The sequence below is a fragment of the Scardinius erythrophthalmus genome, assembly GCF_964197995.2.
Source record: "Scardinius erythrophthalmus genome assembly, chromosome: 1".
NCBI classification, from domain to species: domain Eukaryota; kingdom Metazoa; phylum Chordata; class Actinopteri; order Cypriniformes; family Leuciscidae; genus Scardinius; species Scardinius erythrophthalmus.
This window is the reverse complement of record NC_138221.1, coordinates 46,676,811-46,698,875: the sequence shown is the minus strand read 5'-3', so window position 1 is coordinate 46,698,875 and position 22,065 is coordinate 46,676,811. Positions and strand designations below refer to the sequence as shown.

The 22,065-nt window shown below is 45.4% G+C and overlaps 1 protein-coding gene across 2 annotated transcripts in view; it reads right to left on the bottom strand.

Moving 5' to 3' along the window:
* Positions 1-1,958: 1,958 nt before the first annotated feature.
* lrrc4ba (leucine rich repeat containing 4Ba) overlaps positions 1,959-22,065 on the bottom strand; it is a 39,209-nt gene continuing 19,102 nt past the window's right edge. For both annotated transcript variants that reach the window (XM_081386897.1, XM_081386898.1), the window contains 2 exons: positions 8,126-8,641; positions 1,959-5,970 (listed from right to left, as the gene is read on the bottom strand). In XM_081386897.1, the coding sequence (XP_081243023.1) occupies positions 4,018-5,970; positions 8,126-8,371 (2,199 nt within the window). In that variant the 5' untranslated portion in view covers positions 8,372-8,641 and the 3' untranslated portion in view covers positions 1,959-4,017. The remainder of the gene's footprint in view (positions 5,971-8,125; positions 8,642-22,065) is intronic.

Sequence of the window (22,065 nt, the reverse complement as noted above, 5' to 3'; positions counted from 1 at the left end):
CACAGGCCTGAAGCATTGGAAAATATGCTAAAGTGATTTAAAGCGGGAATTTGAAAATGGATGTCTGACTCTCGCTGTCTCTTAATGCAAAAAAACACAGATGTCACAAACATGCATACACAAGCTCACCACGTGCACGCTCAAACACACTGCAATGACAACAAGAACAGAGTCTCTTACTGTAAAACACACATCGCAAACTCGCTCTCTCTCTCTCACACACACACACACACACACACACACACACAGACACACACACAGAGGGCAAAGAAAATTAAATCAATGAAAAACAATGATCGAAATACTTGGATGTCTTCAAATAAGCTTACAAAAGCTGAAAGGGCCATTTCCAAAGTTGTCATACATACACTCACACACAGACACATGGTTAAGCCAAAACCTGCAACACCACATTCTCTGGTGCACTTTGCATAAGTCCTAAACCAGCTGGTGAGCAGGGTATTTCTCTGCCAAGCGTGTTTATGAGAGAGCTGAGATTCGTCGGCTTGATGTGTACGAGTGTGTGTGTTTTGGGCCCTGTGACTCAGATACCGCAGTGCTACGAGGGAGAGAGAGGGCTCCTGTCTTCCTACCTTTGTCACAGCATTCGCATGCTTCATAAAGACTTCAGGAAGCGAGAGATATCTGAAGTTGCAGGCTAGGTGGAGATCATGAGATATGTGATATGTTATAACAGTCTCTGCCCTGTCCCACAACCAATCTGCTTGGCAATACTTTCTTGTAAGTTGCTTTGGAAAGAAAGCATATGCCTTAAGCACGAATGTAATACGATTACTGTGTCTGGTACATTCACATGCACACACACACAAACAGATGTGTACGTAATTCACCCAAGAAGCAAATGAACATATGCATATCGTCGGTATGAGAGGGAGAATATGATCATTTCAAGAGTAGGGGATGATGTGCCTATGGAAGATCAATGGCGTGTTAGAAATGGGCATCTTGATGACTGCTACTCAAGGTTCATGAATGTCAATGGTAAGGAGGTTTATTGATATGCAGTGTGCTGCAAATATGCTAATTTCCAATTTAAGAACACTGTTATGTCCTCGTAAATGGCGTCCTATACTGCCTCTGTCCTCGCATTTGCATCTGAGACCTGAACGCGGTGATGGGGACCGTCGCAGCAGCAACAGTTGCCAGGGAAACCTCACCATAGGAACCAGTTGGGACACTGTGCCAGAGCATGGGTGCGCCAATATGTCGGATGACAATTGACACAGTGGTGTGCTCGCGTGTGGATATTTGTACGTGTTGTAGGCTAACAAGGTTTGACAAACACAGGCACGGGGACCCACAAAGATGGCACCCTGGCTCTGACAGTGTTTGGCACATTAGTGCGAAGGCGTGTTGCCGTGGCAACAGGGTGTTGACATGGCACAGTCGCACTTCTCGGCACTGATAATGGGTGACATTCTGAGAACAAGTGTGTATTAGAAACTCAGTCTCTCTTTCCTCTCTCTCTCTCTCTCATTTCTTTCTCTGCAGAGAAGAACGCTACCACCAGCCAAATCACATTCTGTCTGCATCTCGGGAGAACTATCTCCAAACTGTATATAAGCCCCAAAGGGTTACATACAGTGGTACCTCAAATACATGAGAAAAAGAAAAGACACAAACATAGAACAAATCAATGCCACCAAGTTTCACGATTTCAGTTGCCATTTTGTGTGCCATATATATATATATATATATATATATATATATATATATATATATGTGTGTGTGTATATATATATATAATTTTTTTAAAATTTCGAAGTGACTTTTGCTAACAGAACATTTTTCATAATTATAACAAATGTAATATTAGCTAATTATAATAACAATAACAATATTACAATTAAGATAACAATTGATTTTGAAAAAGAAAAAAACAAAATGAAATGAAACTAGATAAAAACAAATAATGAAAGACACTTATTATCATAGTAGTTTTGTTTTAAAAGAGCTCTATAAGTTTCTATAGTTGTCATTTATTTGTCCTTTTTCATAAAAAAAAAGCTTTCCAAACTCCAATCTCGTTCACTGAGTGGGTTTTCTCTTACCTTTCAAAAGCTATCCTCCGTTGGCTTTCTGCTCAAACAGTAGTGCCGTCCACATGTCTGGACACAGTGTTTGAAATAATCCATTTACCCCTGCAGTATTCACCAGAGTTTGTGTTCTGTTCTGAATCTCCTTCAATCACACTGGCAAAAAAAGCAGGGTCCTGGTAAAGTTTTTGTCTTGTACAAAACAAAGGGGACAGGCCATTGAGGGGGCCATTTTAAGGCCCATCCATTTCCTTGTTTGGATTTGTTGTTGTGGCTTTGTGGTGCTTCAAGCAAATCGTTGTCATTGTCAGTAGGTCCACTGCTATTCCAGCTTAACTGAGGGGATTATCAGCTGTGGCGACAACCACTTTTTACACAAACATCACCTCTAGGTAAAAACAATGAAACCAAACAAATCTATTATGCTTTTGACACTTGATGTTTCTCAATAATGATGATAGTAGTAGTAATGTAATGTCAACAGGAGCCTCTTTTTATTCAGTTTTCAAATCGGGGTTCGCTAAAATGTCCCACAAAAAAAAAACGCCTTTTTTCAGTATAGCAGCATGTAGATAAACTTTTACAGTATTTTGTTTCATTGCATTACATAGTATCATCATTATTGTCTTATAATTCTGTTGATAATGGTGATAACTGATATCGACCCAATTTAGATCTCAAAGGCCTGTGGAATCAAACAGTAGTTATAATGTGAATTAAAAAGACCTATTCTCAATAACCCTGATAGAACAGGAAAGAGAAACCTTTTAAGACTTAAAACAAAGCCAAAGTATCTGAAATCAAACACAATTTCCAGAATATCCATCCCTGTCCCTCTGTCTCCTCACGATGCCCTTAAGTCCCACGAGGGTATACCAGTTTAAGACGCATATTTGTTTTTATGCAGAGAAAGGAATTATCAGTGACAAAGCGCTACAACAGCAGCTGCTAATTCTTCAAAAGCCGTGGCTTCAGTCAGAAAAATGTAAAGATTCTTCATAATTTATTTCTCTGAATGAAAATATATTTATATATCATGTATACTTTCATAGTTTATATATTCTCTTAAAATTTGTATATCTTTCATTGTCTTTTTGCGCTTTAGGTTCTTGTTTGTTTTTCATCTCTTCCCCTTAACTGTGACAGCCTTTGAGAAAGGGGAGAAACTGAGTCCATCATCATCAAGAAACAGGCCCTCAACACAGTGCTGGTCTACTAATCCATCTTTCCTTCATAGGACCACGAACCTCAACAAAATTTTAATGATCCATTTTTGTCATCTGAGCTTTACGGTTCTCTAAACCATTTACACACATGATCTTTCGTTCTCAGTCAGTGTCCATAAATACTTAAGGTTGTTCATGTATTTCTATATACATTTCCTACCTAATGGTGCGTATGGTTTTGATTTTTGTAGCATCCTGCTTTATTGATGGAGATCTGTATATGATGGTGTAAAGTATACGCACAGATCTTTTCATCTTCTGAAATGTGTCTGTACACATGCTGATGTGCAAAGATTTTGCTTTGGCACAGATTGGTGCAAGTTTGGCACATAATTATCAATCTTGCATTATACAAAAACGTATGGATTTATATTGTATTGGCAAGTGTGGTTTTGTTTGCTGATGTCTGATGATCCCCTTGATACGTGCAGATCATAGTATGGCAAAGACTGTGATTTTAAACTGCGGTGTGGTTGCCTTCTTCCTTCTAGAAATTCCCCCACTCTTTGCCAGCGTATTTACTTTGTAGTGATTTCACAGCCGTATCTTGTATTCTTGTGTAGGCTATATTTCATACAATGCTGGGACTGCCTTTCTCATTACTCCTGAGAACATACCCATAGGGGTTGAACAGCCAATACCTTTCATCTGTTTCTGTCTCCCTGATACTCTTTCTCCATTTCTTATCTGTACATTTACCTTTCTCCCTTTCTCCCTTCCTCTCTTTCTCAACTTCAGATCTGGGTTTCTTGGACATTCTCCTTGGAGCCGCTCTTGAATAGTAACGGCTCGATCTGTGGGTTCTGCCCTTTACTCATCAGGCCTTTCAGTGACCCGTGGATGCCAAGGGTCGGCAGAGGCATTGAAGAAGGCATGGAGCATGATGTACTACCTGCAGAGACTGGCACCTGTGTGCAAGAGATGGGGATATTCTGGGCCTGGGAGCAGGGCGAAGGGTTGTTGTTATTGTTTAGGCCTCCGCCCGAGCCTCCACCAAGGCCCAGACCCATCATGTTATTGTTGAAGTGATGGGCCTTGTAGTAATGGTTGAGATGCTCTGCTCGTGCAAGGTTTGGGAGGTTGACGATTTCAGGGTGGTGCAGTCGCAAGCTCTGTCCACCGGACCCTCCTTGCGGTACTGTGGATCCTCCTGAGATGCCGCTGCCACGGATGCCCGTTCCCGCTCCGATCTCATCTTCGACGTTAATGATCTCGATGGCTCGTGCCGGCCCGTGGTGTTTGTGCAACTGGTGCTGCTTCCGCAGCTTGTAGAACACCACCAGCATGACAGCGGCCATGAAGGTAATGGCCACAAAGCAACCAATGATGATTTTGGTGGTCTTCATGACATCGTCTAGTCCAGAGGGGTAGCTGGGCTCAGAAATGGGGACTGTGAAAGTGGGTTTGGTTGCTCGGGGAGAAGACGATGAGCCAAGGATTGAGAGAGAAGAGGCAGTAGTGGGGACAACTTTATCCCAGAGGTGCCCAGAAGGTGTCGTCCCAGAAATGTGGATAATGGTCTCGTTGATGGCACGCAATGCAGATTCTTCATCCCCCGTACTCTCCACAGTTTCTACAGTGACCGTGGTGAAGTAGGTGTAGTTGACGCTAACGTCTGCTGCGGTCACATTCAGGACAGCAGTTGCCGTAGTGTTCCCAGCTGAGTTGGTCACCATGCAGGTGTATTGGCCAGTGTCGCGCAGAGTTACATTGGTGAAATTCAGTGTGCCATCATGCAGCACGGAAATCCTGACTCGATAGGAGCCATGGGTCATTAGGGTGCCATTCGGTGTGATCCAGTTCACAGAAGTCATGGAGGTACCGGTGCGGCACTTGAGCTCAGCAGCCATGCCCTCTGTCACATTGAGGTCAGTGGGCGGCTCCACAATGACGGGGGCATAGCAGGTGAAATGGCTCTGGTCCAGCTCTCCAATGTACTTTCCCTTTAGGTAAGGTGGTGCATGGCACCGTGCACAGCAGGTTGTGTTGCTCGGCACGGTTTCTTTCAGCCACCAGCTTAGCCACAGCACGTCACAGTTGCACACCCAAGGGTTGTGATTGAGATGAACTCTCTCAAGCTTCTGCAAGGGTGTGAAAAGGTCATGGGGCAAAGAGTGTAGGGAATTGTGGGATAGGTTGAGCTCCTCTAGGTTCTTGAGATCATCGAAAGCATTGCGCTCGATGACCGACATCTGAGAATGCATGAGCCATAGTTTGCGTAAAGATTCCAGGCCTTGGAAGGATCCAGGTCTGATGATTTCCAGACGGTTCCCAGACAACTCTAGCTCCTCCAGTCGTACCAGGGGAGTTAAGTTAGGGATGTCCTTCAGGCCACACATACCCAAGTTCAGGTAGCGCAGGTTGATGAGTCCAACAAAGGCTGCGTCAGATATATAATCCAGCTTTTTGAGTTCGCCTAGGTCAAGACGTCGCAGCGAGGGGACGCGATGAAAGGCATAGCCTGGTAAGGTCTCGATTGGATTGTTTCGTAACCACAGTTCTCGCAGCTTACTGAGGTACTCAAAGGCTTGCGATGGCACCAGTGTGAGGCGGTTGTCGAACAGTTCCAGAGTGTTGAGGTTTGGGAGGCCATTGAAAGCACCCACCTCTATTTGACGAATCTGGTTCTTGGAGAGCTGGAGGATCTCCAGGTGCCGCAAATGTTTGAATGTGTCTGATTTTATCACCTAAGTGAGAAAATTACAGGTACAAGTTTAGAATTAGAGTTATGTGTGATCAATTTGTTCCTGTGAAGGATGAACATTTTTGAAAATACAAAGTCATAGACAAAGTTTAAAAAAGTACGTTCATTACTGACTGTTGTGCTTTAAAGATAAAATGTTTTACAAGTTGTTATCATTCACTCTTAATGTTTGAAGAAAAACAGATTAAAGGGATAGTTCACCCAAAAATAAAAATTGTCATTGTTTATTCAACCTTGTTGTTCCAAAACCGTATGCTGTTATTTTTAATCCATGAAAAACAAAAGGTAATTTTTGAAAAATCTTCAAGCTGTTTTTTTTTGTTGGTTTTTTTTTCAGTTCATAGTGGCCACTTTTTCCATCTCTAGAAAGGACAAAAAAACAACAACATAAATTCATCTTTAAAATTAAGCCATATGACAGCTATGTGCAAGGAACAGAATACAATTTATCTTCCTTTGCTGCAGCACTCAAATGTAATTTGACACATTTGAACTGGCATTTGAACTTGTTCTGACATGTTGTTGCACCGTTTCAGAGACGAAGATTATGAATAATTTGTGAAAACTTTTAGTCTTTTCTTCTCACGCACAGTTATAGCTTTATAGTAGGTTGTTCTGGATCCTAAGCCCGAGTGTCCACCAAAGCGTTTTTTGGCCAACTGAAAACGCCAGCGCTCTTCTGAAAATGCTTGCTGTGTGTGCTTAACTGTATGTTCACACCGCCGCCGGCGAGAGCGGCAAAATTCACTCTCGCCGCCCTGTCAACGACGCCGGAGAAAGATTCGGGAACGCTCTGATGCTCTGACGTAGATCGAAGGCGTGATTTTTTTTAAACTTTATTTAAAGGGGCTTTATTTAAACTTTAAAAGAAAATAAGCATGTTGATCAGTATTTGTGCAGACTGGCCATACGTAGGGTATAAGTTGACCTCATGAAATCTTTTAAATGTTAACGTAAGAAAATGACCTATGTCCCCTAGACCCCTTCCACAGTAATTGGACGGCTGGGTAAAAAGTGACAGAGATGAGCACTGCGTTTTACCCAAAGTTGAAGATTCTTCAACTCTTGGCGACCGGTAAAAATCGCAAAGCGCTTAGCACTTAGCATGAAATAGACACTCAGCGCCTTTTCACGCTGCTACCGTTTTAAAAAAGCGGTACTCCCATTGAAAACAATTGGAAAAATGCGCTAGCCATGGGAAAAAAAATGCTTTTGTGAACATGTAAATTATGAACTGTAAGACAAATCACTGCATGAGGATTCCTAAAAAAATAAAACTCAATAAAAAAAGCATACAGTTTATAAGTGACATGAGGGTGACAATGACAGAATGTTCATGTTTTGCAACTGTAAATCTTAGTAATGGTGAAGAAAAAATTACTTAACTAAAGAGTAAACAACAGTCATAACAGAATATCAACAGTCTTATTAGCATTTGCTAAAACGTAATGAAAAGACTAGAGAATATTTACACATCATAAACACTATGGGCTCTGACACCATTTGTCTCTGTGCATCTGATGTAGCCAGAACTGCTTTTCTTGGGCAGCGAGAAGCTTCCTCCTGGCCTACTGCCACAATCCCCTCTGTATATAGAGCAGGGGAGGGGAGGAGGGTGTTAAACACACTGGGTTGGGGGTGTTGAAGAGGAGGGTGGAAACTGTCAGAGCTGCACTCTTGTGGTAAAATGCTATGGAAGAAAAAGAAGCCAAAGAATCTAGGATGCCTTCAGGTATTAAAACATTTTTAGATTTTTAATCATTTCAAGTGGGGCTCGAGGACACAACAAACCAAATCAGAATTTTTATGCTTAAATGGAGGCTTGATGAAAAGCATTATTGTTCCTCATTTTTAATAGGCTTGTTTTTGGTTAACACTTTCAGTGCCAGGGTTAGCCGTACATTTGCGGTTATCTTGAGAATAAATCTAAACCTTCACACTCAAAGTAGGTCATCTTAACGCCTGACTTCACACTGAAACCTCAATATTTGAGCAAGGCTGAGCCATTAGTGTAAACACAACTCAGTGTTCAAGCAACATTAGTGAAACTGATACTCAATAAAGCTAAGGAACAAGCAAACACATAAACATCCTTTCCCAAAGCCTAATGGGAAAAGAATGCTGTGGTCAGTATTTACCTGTATCGAGTTCTCCTGTAAGTTGAGGTATCGTGTGTTGTTGGATATACTGTCTGGCACCTCTTCTAAGTTTCGTCTTGTACAGATCACTCGACTGGCTTGATTAGAACAACTGCACGGCGTGGGACAGGTGGAGGCGGCTCCGACTGCGTCTTGGCCTGGGAGGATGAGCCGCAACAGCAGATGAACCAATAAGAGGAGGAGGGGGGAGGGACTAGGAAGGCTGGTCACCGTGGTGATGCGCATGGCAACTGGGTCATGACCCTTCCTGTATTCCAAAGAGGATGATAGACTGATTCCAATGGCTCTTGAATGCTGTCTCTTTAAATGTTGCAGCTTCCTCCCGCAACGGATGTCACATCTGCATTTTTCAGTCGAAATATTCGGTCTCCTTGGTTGGTGGAGTGTTTTGTCCTTGTTTTTGTTTCATCCAGAAACAATTACATAAGTTGTGTCATCTTTGCCTTAACAGGTCCTCTAATGTGACAGGCCGCTTTGTGATGAATACATGTTTTACTGCAAAAGAGAGAAAAAGAAGAAAGCCGTGTTTTGTTACTCTTACAGAGTCAAATATTTAAGGTTTGCATAACAGATAAAATGCCACATAATAATTACTTGCAATCAAATGAATGTTGAAGAAAATTAATGCATCAAGTTGACAGGGACAAAAATAGTTTTTAGGGATGCAAGGACTAAAGGTGTTTCCTTCTCTCGTCTGGAAAACTCAACCACTGTATATTTGTAATGGATTCTTGTCTCTCTGTGCATATTAATGATCCTCATGATAGGTATTCGTGTTATGTATACTGTAACCAACCTAAAACACCCTAGAATTCAAATTTATGACATCTATCATAAAAACACTGAGACCCATTGAAATTTCTCATGTTTACATCTGGGAAGCATAATGTAAAGGATATTTCACAAATGTATTGCCACCTGGAGTTTGGCAGTGTATATATAGTCATTTTGACCCGGAGAGGATATTCTTTTCCCCAAAAATGTTAGATAATGTTATCATTGAATTTAAACTTACTGACTTTGCTCACACAGGGTATGACTACTTCTCAAAAAATTGGGGATAATTTTTTATACTTTTCTGGGATTTTTTCCCACCTTGTTAAACTTGTGGTGTTCCCGGTCCAAAATGACCAGCCTATAGAAAAATAGCTTATAAATCTCTTGTTATGCTCTATTATCACCAAATATTGGATTCAATCTTTTTTGTCAATTTGTTTTCTTTCAATTAGGACAGGTTTTGTATTTCATTTAGGAACTCATTGATCGTAGGTCTCATTGATCTGAGCTTATGCACCGTAGATTTTGAGGTGGGAAAAAGCTTAGGCCTATGATCAATCAGTTCCAAAAAGAAATACAAAACCTGTCCTAATTGAAAGGAAAAAAGTTGACAAAAAAAAATGTAATCCAATATTTGGTGATAATAGAGCATAATGAGAGATTTACATGCAATTTTTAAAAGGCCAGGAACATCAAAGCTGTTACAGGGTTTTCAACACAGCATTAGGGTTAGTTAAAAGTCTACATTAAATGGAAATTCACCTCAGCTATTTTCTAAATGCATCCTATTGATCTAACTGGGAATGATTAATATATGTGCACGTTTCTTTTCTTTCTTTTTTTAAACTTGCGATTTTTAATCAAATCTTCCGTCATGTCTAAATGATTACTTTTGATCCGTCTTCATCACTTACGTAAGTGTTGGTCAGAGTACCGTCCTTTTAATTTAAACCGTGTATTATGTTGCTAGTGATTAACAAAAAATATATATAATCACTGAAACCACAATTTTACTTGTATTTGGCGAGTGTTAATTTTGGACCCTGGCTGTATGCAATACAGTCTGACAGAACATATCTGGCTACACTTACTCACCTTTACCAGATGAATGTGCTTAGATCCCTTGTGCTTTTCTGCAATAATACTGCACGTGTGAACTATGGTACTAATCTTTATGTCCATACTCGCCCATAGACTTGAGGCTCATGGGGTCTTAGAGCAGCATTAACTGGTGCAATGTGCTACAGCTGATGGATTGCTAATTCAACACGAACCCCGTGCAAGGGGGCTCAGCTCTCTCACTGCAGGTTATTCAGACTCCAGTAACCTTATATAAGGGTATCCAATGAGACACAGGCCATTACTAATGATGATGGCCCTAATTATCGTACTCTGACATGCATGTTCATTTAACACAGGATTTTACACTCGGCGCAGTGAAAAATAAGAGAGGAAGAGAGACAGGATATGGAGCGAGAGAGAGCAGGGCAGAAGGCAGAAGGATGGAGAGATTATTAAACTGATAGATGACTGTACAGCTGCAGGGATAGAAGAGAATCATCAACACTAATAGATGAATACTGAGACAGAGAGAGAGAGATCCAAGTGAACGAGAGACAGACAGTAAGGAACAGATATAGAGAGAAGGAAATGTTAAGAGGATGAGATAGCGGGTGAGGAAAGAGAGGAGAGGGAGAAACATTAATATTAATAATTTCTCCCAGAGAGAGCAGCATGAGGAAGGTTTAATAGAAAGGGATGAATATGAAACAGAGAGAGATAGAAAGAGGAGAACGACAACATAGGTGCATCAAAAACAACAAGAGCACAAGGAAGATGGGAGAGATGCAGGGAAGACTACACAAAGGAATGAATATAAAACAGGTAGAGAGAGAAATAACTACTCCAGTTTGTGTGTGTGTGTGTGTGTGTGTGTGTGTGTGTGTGTGTGTGTGTGTGTGTGTGTGTGTGTGTGTGTGTGTGTGTGTGTCTGAGAGATTGGAAGTCGATAAAATTAGTTTGAACACTCAATAAAATACACAATACAGTAGTACATTGACAATACAAACACACAGACAAAATTTCCACCAGACAAGTGTGTATGCACATACATTTGTGTTATGTTATTTCTTGTTCATTTTTAAAGGTCACATGAAACTTTGAAAACAAGAAATGCCTTCAGACCCTGCAACGAATATCTGCCGCTGGATATGATGCCACACTCTATGCATTTTCTTGTCAATAATAATAATACTTATGAACACCATACAATAATTTAAATCGTTAAAATCTACTCTACTTTGTTGCATTATTTGTACTGAGTCAAGAGTCTAATGGTAAAATATCCACTATATGATTATGCAGTTTAGTCAAGAGTTCACCAAAGTTAAACTTTCTAATTCTAAAATTTCTTTACATGTGCAAAGATTGGTATGCATGCATATGGATGGAAGTGAAAGTCTGCACCAGTCCTTATCTGTTTAGACAATCTTTTCTCTTTGCACATGTATCCTTACATGCTCTAAATATGCAGGATCTTTCCTAACTTATCCTAAATTTAGATTTAGTGCAAACTGAATTAATGAATTATGATTTCTGCATGAGAATATTTGCAGACTCTCTTTTATAAGCAAAAATACAAGGTGATGAACCCAAGCTCAAACAAACAAACACACACACACACACACACACACACACACACACACACACACACACACACACACACACACACACACACACACTCACACACTCTCCAGTCAGGAGAACAAATGTGACGTCCCCTGCTGCTGCTTCATTGACCATAACCAGTGTTTTACTGTAAGCATTAGCATTCCGTTATGGGCAAAAGCCATTTGTAAGGCTGTCATGTAACAGGAAGCCATGCCCCAGGCCCTCTTCTATAAACACTGCAACTGAAGCATCACTAATACCGTCACAGCTACCTGCAGCAATACCTGCATCAGTTGTTCCCTACTGCACCTGCTGGTAACCAGGTGGGTAACCAGTCCCCACTAGCCCCAAATTTGTTTTCAGTAGCCCCGGATCTTATGTTGTTTTAGTAGAATTTTAGTAGAAGAAAACTACATAAATGTGGAAAATATTAATGATTAAATGAAAATGAATACTTACAAATTAAACTGAAGCTGTGAAGTTGACCTGTAGTTGTTTCCTTTCAGCAGTGGTTCTCAACCAGGGGGCCGGGGCCCACTACGGGCCCTCAGCAAACTTCCCAGAGGGACTCAAGATGACTTAGAAGTATTTAAGTTAATAAATTAGTTCTCTCACGAGAGGTTCTCTCGTATTGCGTAGTTGCTTACGCTACGGGAAAGCCTTTCTTTCTCGAGATACTGAAGCCAAAAATTATCCTTAATTTTTATAATCTTGTCAACGCAGTGCGGCAGCCTGCAGACCTAGGGCAAGCTAACTAGCGTGCCCATTGGCTGCCCTGCGGCAACTGCAGCAGCCTACCGCTGAGCCCTTGGCGTGACGTCACGACCAATGAGCGCGCTTGGCGCGCTTAATGCGTCACAGCCCGCGAAAAAGGGGTGTGGCTTAGCGTATATAAACAGGGCTCGGAGGCTGCTTCTCTGATTTCTGTCTTTTCAGCGAAGCTCTTCGCATCGCTGCTCTCTGAGGAAGCCGCCGTCGAAACAAGCGACCAGCACGCCGAGGATCTCAGCCTGAGGACGCCGGCCGCCTTCGCCGCCTTCAGCTTTCCCTGCCTGCTTCGCTATCCGGCGATCATATCCTTTACTGCTCTGTGTTGTATGTGTTTGTGTGTTCGCCCCGCGACACACTTTTGCATCTAAAAGAGCACGAGGCGTTGTTGCAAATGCCTCGCTCATCCTGTGGCTCGTGCAGAGCCCCGCTCAGCGATGGAGACCGCCACGTGGTCTGCGCTCTCTGCCTGGGCTTCGACCACGCAGCCCGCGCCCTCTCCTCGGGCGGCTGCGAACAGTGTGAGGACTTGCCGATGTCGACCCAGCGGGCTCGACTCGCCATGTTTGACGATCCTCCACCTTCCCCGGCTGCCTCTTCAGGGCCGCGTAAGAAGAAACGCCGCTCTCAAAGGCCTCCCGAGCCGGTGGTTATAGCTGAGCGCTCGCCGGAGCCCCTCCCGCGAGCCTCGCTTTCTCCTTCTCCCCCGCCCTTCACCGACGCGCAGCGGCCGGCTACTGCCCGCACTGCCGTCGCCTCAGGGGATGAAGCAGATGACGCCGCTGACAGCTGCTCTCTGCTTGCTTCGGACAGCGAGGAGTGGTCGGGCTCTCACCGCTCCGCCTCCTCGACTCCTGAGTCTGGCAGGTCCCGCTCCAGTGTCGACGCGGAGCTTATCCGCCTCCTCACCAAAGCGGTCGACCGACTGGGATTGGACTGGTCCCCACCCAAGGAGCCCGCGCCTAACCGACTCGACGGGTGTTTTCTGCCTAGCCGCCGCCAAGCGCCAGCCTCTAGGTCAGCACCCTTCCTGCCTGAGCTCCACCAGGAGCTATCGAAGTCGTGGAACGCGCCCTTCTCCGCTAGACTCCGCTCGTCTGTCTCCTCGGCTCTCTCCCAGGTGGACGGGGCCGCCGAGAAAGGCTATACCGGCATCCCTTCCGTTGAGGAAGCGGTGGCAACGCACCTTTGCCCGCCGTCTGCTAGATGGCGCTCAAAGTCTGCCCTGCCGTCTAAAGCCTGCAGGACCACATCAGCTCTCGCCGGCCGCGCATTCGCCGCCTCCAGCCAAGCTGCTTCTGCCCTGCACTCGATGGCTGTTCTTCAGATCCTGCAAGCCGACCTCCTCCGCGAATTGGACGAGAAGGGCTCGGATCATACAGCCTTAACAGATCTGCGCAGCGCGACGGACCTTTCGCTCCGTGCTACCAAGACCGCTGCACAAGCCATCGGCAGATCTATGGCCGCGCTCACCGTCATCGACAGACACTTATGGTTGACGCTGGCGGATATGAGTGAGTCAGAACGCGCTGTTTTCCTCAACGCCCCGCTCTCGCCCACCGGCCTCTTCGGCCCTGCGGTCAGCGGGATTGTGGACCGCTTCTCTGAAGTACAGAAGGCGTCGCAGGCTATGAATCTCTTCCTGCCCCGCCGCTCGAGCCCAGCCGCAGGCCGCTCTCAAGCTCAGCCTCCTGCGCGCAGCTCCACACAGCGCTCGTCTCGGCCACCAACCACTTCGCAGCGACACCAGGGCGGCCGCCCTAGGTCGCGCTCGACCAGCCGTCACAGACCGCCGCCCCCCCGGGGTCCGCGTCCCAAGATAACGCTGAAGTCTGAGCCCGCGAAGTCCTCCTAGCATCCGCAGGGAGGAAGAGATGGCTGAGTCCCGCTGCGGCCGGACCGCCATCAAAACGCCCAGCTCTGTCAGTCCCCTCAGTGCAGGCTACTGCAGCAGCTTACACCGCAGCCAACGAGCCAGTAATACCACTCGCTCGCCTGCACACAAACGCCGTTTTTACGGCGGCCCAAATAAATCTCAGAAAGAGTGTAAATTCGGGCTTTCCGGCTCCGGCCGAAGGTGTTGTAAGTGTAGAAAATGTGCCCACTCCCACGTGCTCACTGCTTCACACAAACACGGTCCCCATGGTAACGCGTTCAGAGCGCTCTCTCATAAAGCGGTCACACGCCGCTCGAGTAATAAGTGTAGTAAATGTGCCCACAACTCTGTGCTCACATCTACCTGTAACTCGCTCTGCCACTCGGTTACCCCGGGCAACAGCGGCTCAAGCCGAGGGTGTTATAAGTGTAGAAAATGTGCCCACTCCCATGTGCTCACTGCTTCACACAAACAGGGTCCCCATGGTAACGCGTACAGAGCGCTCTCTCATGAAGCGGTCGCAAGCCGCTCGAGTATTAAATGTAGGAAATGTGCCCACAACCTTGTGCTCACACCTACCCGCTGCTCGCTCTGCCAGCCAGTTACCTTGGGTCACGGACCCTCTAAAGCTCCCAAACACTGGCCGTGTCATAAGTGTAAACCCTGCGCCCGCTCACGAGCACGCGCACTCACTTGTAGACATTATAATCCCCACGCCTCTCTCGCGCCTGGGATGTTAGACAGCAAATCACGCTCCATCCGATGGGACCGAGCTACTGAACGCTGTACAGTCGGCCAATACTGTTTACCAGCCCCCGTGTTCGAGCACCAGCGGCGCGCGCGCCGCGCCTTTCTCTCTGATACAGGCTCCCCATCCCGCGCAGCGCGGCGATCTGAGCCCAGAGACCATTCGACCCCTAGCTATGCATGCGGAAGCATGGGAAGCGATTCAGGGCGCGTCAGAATGGGTGCTGAAAACTATAAAACACGGCTATTCGCTTCAATTCGCTCGTCGCCCTCCGCGCTATACAGCACAGACGGAGACGAGAGTGAGTTCAGAAGCTGCGCACTTGCTTCAAGCAGAAATAGCGAAGCTGCTGCGCAAAGGGGCTATAGAACAGGTTCATCCTTCTTTGAGCGAGTCGGGCTTTTACAGCCGCTACTTCCTCGTGCCCAAGAAGGACGGAGCGTTCAGACCTATTTTAGATCTGAGACATCTGAACAAAGCCCTCATGAGACGGCCGTTCAAAATGATCACAACCAGAAAAATCCTCGCGCAGATTCGCCCAGGAGACTGGTTTATCTCTCTCGATCTAAAAGACGCATACTTTCAGATCCAGATAACTCCCCGTCACAGGCCATTCTTGAGATTCGCCTTCGAGGGTCGAGTATATCAGTACACAGTCCTGCCGTTCGGCCTGTCTTTGGCACCCCGTACATTTACGAAATGCATGGACACGGCCCTCGCTCCCCTGAGGAAACAGGGAATGCGAATACTGAATTATCTGGACGATTGGCTTATTCTAGCGCAGTCAGAGACGGAACTTGTGTCTCACAGAACAGCGCTTCTCAGCCATCTGGAGGAGCTGGGTCTCTCGGTCAACTGGACCAAGAGCTCGCTATCACCCCGTCAGTCAATTTCCTTTCTTGGAATAGAACTGGACTCGGTGGCTATGACGGCCAGACTGTCGGAGCAGCGCGCGCGCCGCATCCGCCTCCTCGCCGCATCCCTCCAAATAGGCAGCCGGGTTCCGCTGAGGACATTCCAGCGTATCCTGGGGCATATGGCCTCAGCTGCAGCAGTGCTCCAGCTGGGTTTACTGCGCATGCGCCCGCTCCAACGCTGGCTGAAAATGCGCGTGCCCCACCGAGCCTGGGCGGCCGGCGGCTTGCGAGTCAGAGTGAATCAGGGATGCATTTCAGCCCTGCAGCCCTGGCTGGCAGCCGAATGGTATCACACAGGAGTGACTATGGGAGTGATTTCACACCGGAAAGTTGTCTCGACAGACGCTTCCAACCTAGGTTGGGGAGCGCTCTTCGAAGGCAGACCGGTCTATGGCCGCTGGTCAGACCAGGAGAATCTCCTACACATAAACTGTCTAGAGATGCTCGCGGTCGAGAAAGCGCTCAAACACTTCCTCCCATTCCTCCACGGTCACCATGTTCTAGTCCGCACGGACAATACATCGGTAGTGGCCTACGTGAATCACCAGGGCGGTGTCAGATCAAAGATGCTCTGCACCCTGGCGGAACGCCTCCTCGTGTGGGCTCAGCACTCTCTGCGCTCGCTGAGAGCCGCGCATGTGCCTGGCCACCTGAACGAGGGCCCCGACAGACTGTCCAGGGACAACGTTCCCCCTGGGGAGTGGTCTCTACACCCCCAAACAGTCCAGTCACTGTGGCGACGGTTCGGCAAAGCGAAAGTCGACCTTTTTGCGTCAAAAGACAACGCTCACTGCCCAGAGTTCTTCTCGAAGAACGAGGACGCGCTGGCCCAGATCTGGCCCAGCGGCCCGTTGTACGCTTTTCCCCCGGTCTCTCTGCTGCCTCAGGTCATCGAGAGAATCAGGGAAGCGCGCCACTCAGTGCTCCTCATAGCCCCATGCTGGGAGAACCAAGCTTGGTTCCCGGATCTAATACAGCTGGCAGGCTCAGCCCCCTGGCCGATACCGGTGAGGAGAGACCTTCTCTCTCAAGCACGCGGATCGATATGGCATCCCCATCCAGAGCGCTGGTCTCTGCATGCGTGGAGCCTCAACGATTACACGCTAATCTGCCAGACGGGGTCATGAACACGATCATACAATCTAGAGCCCCCTCTACGAGGCGGCTCTACATGTCGAAATGGTCAGTGTTTAACACATGGTGCACTGCTAAGGGGCTCGATCCACAGACATGTGGGGTATCGCGAGTACTGTGTTTCCTTCAAGAGCTACTGGACGCGGGCAGGTCCCCCTCCACGCTCAAAGTCTATGTTGCGGCCATTTCAGCGCTCTCGGTTTCTGAGCAGGGCCGCGCATTAGGAAGGAACGAGCTCGTCATCCGCTTCCTTAGGGGAGCCAGGAGGATGAACCCCCCGCGACCCCCCTCGGTTCCTATGTGGGATCTCTCTCTGGTCTTGGAGGCCCTGAGAGCGCATCCCTTCGAACCCTTGGAAACTGTGGATATGAAATACCTCACGCTCAAAACCGTTTTTCTGATAGCTCTGTCGTCAGTCAAACGAGTGGGAGACCTTCACGCGTTATCTGTTAACGCCGCGTGCCTCGAGTTCGGACCTAATGACTCCAAAGTCATTCTCAGACCGAGGCATGGGTACGTTCCAAAAATTTTGGGCACTCCCTTCAGAGCACAGGTCATTTCCCTCTCAGCCCTGCCGACGCACGGCAGCGAGGCCGATAGTAATCTCCTCTGCCCGGTCAGGGCGTTGAGAAACTACATTTCACGGTCCGCCGCTTTCAGGCGCTCGGATCAGCTCTTTGTTTCGTTTGGTGGGCGCACCAAGGGTCTCGCCGCCTCGAAACACAGCCTGTCCAGATGGATAGTGGACGCTATTGCTGCTGCTTATGCGTCTAAAGACCTGCAGTGCCCTTTGGGCGTTCGAGCTCATTCCACTAGAGGCATGGCCTCGTCGTGGGCATGGTCCAGCGGGATTCCCATTCATGACATTTGTGCAGCGGCAGGCTGGGCCTCCCCCTCCACGTTTGTTAGGTTTTACAACCTGGATGTTCCCGCCTTGCAGGCGAAAGTCTTAGCAGTCTAAGTCTCGCGTATGCCAGCCCACTATCTGTGCGCGGGCTACGTTGTGTGATTTAGCTCTACTGGTTGAGCTGCACTATGCAGGGAATTGTCAGTTAGGACCGGCCGTGCCGCTCCTAACCCCCTAGTGTGTGCTTATGTACGGCGCTAGCCCTCTTCGGGCTGCCCGGCTCTCCGCTATCACATTCCCCGGGCTCTCCCTGGGACTCATTCAGTGGATGCTGGGCGCGCACGGCGTTGACAAGGGCGTTCCCGTAGCGTAAGCAACTACGCAATACGAGAGAACCTCTCGTAAGAGAACGTTTCGGTTACTCACGTAACCTCTGTTCTCTCTAGAAGAGGGAACGAGTATTGCGTAGCCCGCCGTGCTCGCGCCACGAGCTCATTTCGCTTCATGCGACAGAAACCAGAGAAGCAGCCTCCGAGCCCTGTTTATATACGCTAAGCCACACCCCTTTTTCGCGGGCTGTGACGCATTAAGCGCGCCAAGCGCGCTCATTGGTCGTGACGTCACGCCAAGGGCTCAGCGGTAGGCTGCTGCAGTTGCCGCAGGGCAGCCAATGGGCACGCTAGTTAGCTTGCCCTAGGTCTGCAGGCTGCCGCACTGCGTTGACAAGATTATAAAAATTAAGGATAATTTTTGGCTTCAGTATCTCGAGAAAGAAAGGCTTTCCCGTAGCGTAAGCAACTACGCAATACTCGTTCCCTCTTCTAGAGAGAACAGAGGTTACGTGAGTAACCGAAACGTTATGTTAGTTTAATATGTTAATAAGAATCTAAATCACATGCTAAAAAAGCAAGATGTAAACGGAAATCTTTGTTCCGTAGTTCTATTGCAAATAGTTCTGGAATACAGAACATAACTTCTGGAATCACAAAATGAATGGTGTTTAATTAAATATATAAAATTAATAAGCCCTGTTAATGGAAAAAAGAAAGTTTGAAAACAAGCAGCTTTGTCATAATTACAGCAGAAATATCTTAGCGAATGAATACTGTATTGGAAAATGTGGGACCTTCAAGCCAAAAAGGTTGAGAACCATTGCCTTAAGAATCTATTTCTACCAGATTTAACCCTTCATTCAATTTTGCTGATGTAACCTGACGTAAATGTAGGTTGATTCATCGAATAAACTCAATTAACTTAGATTTTCTAGTACCACAAAGCAAACTGTTTTTGGTTAACAATTTTTGTATGTATAAAAGTTGTCCATTCAACTCTACATTACATGCCAAGTATATGTATATTTTGAATATGCTAGTTTTATGTGAGAAAGTTTAAAAAAAAAACTTTTTATTTTGAATCTGTTGATTCATTTCACAAAACCTCTAAATGATTTGTTCACTTACAAGACTGATCTGCTTCTGATTCTTCTCAGCTCAACGACTGATCCAGTCGCAGTGGTTCTCAGGTTAACTGCTCACTAGAGGAGAAGATTCCATATATAGTGATTTAAATTCAGGTCTTTTTCTCAATGACTTGGAATATCTGAAATATTACATTGGCATTTCTTAAGCATGTTAACAAATAAAAAAATAAAAACGATGTCAGATTCATTAATGGAGCTGTCTTTCTAAATGTGTGGAGCAAGAATCCTGCTGCAAATATACCCAATTAAACATTTTATTTCTTTTATGGACATTTAGAGATTCATAAATATTTATAATATAACAAACATTATACTGTTGTTTGCATAATAATGATTTCATAATACTAATGTTTTGGTGTTATACACACTTCTAGAAAACAGTTCAATGTGGGCAAAGGGGAAACATACTGTACCTGCATTCATTTGCAAGGAGGTTATGCATTTAACAGAATGACTTAACCAGGTTACATCTGATGTTTAAAATGGATCATGGGCTCAGTCCCTGATGTTTGCAGAATCTCATCACACTCGTTCGTAATGTTGCATTTTGTGAGACAAAAGAAAAGGGCAAGAGCGCTCACCAAGAAGTAATTATTAAAACATCATCCTTGAAATTATGGCAACCTTATTTTATCTATCTGTGTTGTGTCATCTTCATGCATGATTGACAAGACCTACAATTAGCTCAAAGTGCCAACTGCCAATTAAATGGCTGTAATAGGAGATAGCATCTGCTGTGATGTTGATGGGAAATGGAGTCCAAAATGACAGTGATGACAGGAAATTGAGTCAGCTGTGAGCCTGTTGGGAAATGTGATTTGAATGGTTGGCACATGAAATGTGTTTGCAGTGTGCACGCGAGTCACTTTGATCCTGTTGTGGTCACTGCCTCACACACATTCGAATTCTCAACCCACCTTGAGCCCTTTATCAAATGATTTGTGTCTGTCCATTAACATGTTAAACCCCACTGATTGCCTTTATCCTCTCTTCCATTCTACGAACACTCTCTCTCTCTCCCACACACTCCTGTCTCTGTGCTCTGTCTGTGTCCAGTAGGTGTGTAAATACGCCGCTGGCCTCTAAGCCTGAAGAAAGGTTAACCTGCTGCACTAAAACATATTAACCCTTTAGCCTACGTTCTGCATCAGCATCCAGGAGGGTCTCAGCCTCATTCTCTGTTTCAAATCTTAGCACAGATTTACCATGGTTACTTTTCACCAAACTTTCTCTAAACACCAAATTGTCTTCTACAGTGATATCACTCTCATGGATGGATATCACTCCATCACATAGTGCTTTTTATACACAGACAGACACTCTCTCTCTCTCTCTCTCTCTCTCTCTCACACACACACACACACACACACACATTAAACACTACAGATTATAGGTACAGGCATATAGAAAATACCTGGATGTCCTACAACTACTACGATGACAGTTTTATTATCCGGTGAGTATATTGGTAATACGATATACGATAAGTATATTGGCACACTTAATTGGGGATACTTAATTTAATTAATCAATCAACAATACTATTGATGAGCATTACCAAACGTGGACGTTTTACACTAGAAACAAACACTGATGTACTATTTTATTTAATACTGTGAAGCTGCTTTGATACCACACCAATGAATAATGCCTTGGATAATGTCATCTTCCACTTTAAATGCACTAGCTCATTAAATGCTGGTGGATTCTGATTGGCTGTCAATGTTTTTATCATTCATCAGCAGGGGAAAATCATCCTGAAAGTGACTCCAACGATGTTGTTGCTCTGCGTCGCTATCGATATGTGTAGTAGAGCTGTGGTATAGACTATTCTCACAGAGTTACAATGCTTATAGTTATATTTAGCGTTCTTGGAGTGAATGGGCCTAAAAGCCCCACGTCAAACAAAACAACACCCCCCCCCCCCATCCCCAACACACAAAATTACCCCAATGACTGATGCACTACATTTAAGTTTTTTTTTTGTTTTTTTTTACTTAACAGCTGTTGTATGCGCAAGAAGAGTTTCTTCAAAATATCTTTACAGAAGAAATATGCCTACTTTTATTATTACACCATTTGCAATTGTAAAACAAACTTTTTGCCAAATGCTACACACAGTTCTTGTTTCATTTGGAAAACACTGCCATTTAAATGGCACATTCATTTACAGATTACCTACACCCAATGACCATGTGTAAAACACTAATTTGTTACAACAATTTGGAAATCTGGAATCTGAGGGTGCAAAAAAATCGAAACATTGAGAAAATCGCCTTTAAAATTGTCCATTTATGTTCGCGACTGTGCTAGCCTGGCAAACCAGAGCTACATCAAGATGTTAGGTCTGGCAACTCACCATAGACACGGCTCAATCCGAGGGGCGGGATAAACGGCTGTCTTTCAAATTCCCTCTGCACGCAATAGGACAGCGCTTCAACCAACCAGAGCGTTCTCCCAACAGCGGAGCTAACGTTAGTTGATAGATTCAACTTTTGAATCTGGCCGGCAAAACTATGAACACATCTTCCTTTTCTAAGAATGACTTAAGTGCCGTTCTTTCCTCTTTTCTCAAAGAAAAACTTAACTCCAAGTCCTCCAGAGTCGCGTCAAAGCCGATTCGCAAGACTGTTCTCCAGCAGCAGCCGCCATTCTTTGTTTTCAAGTAGCAGGGAACCGTCGCAACTCTGTCGTCATTATGT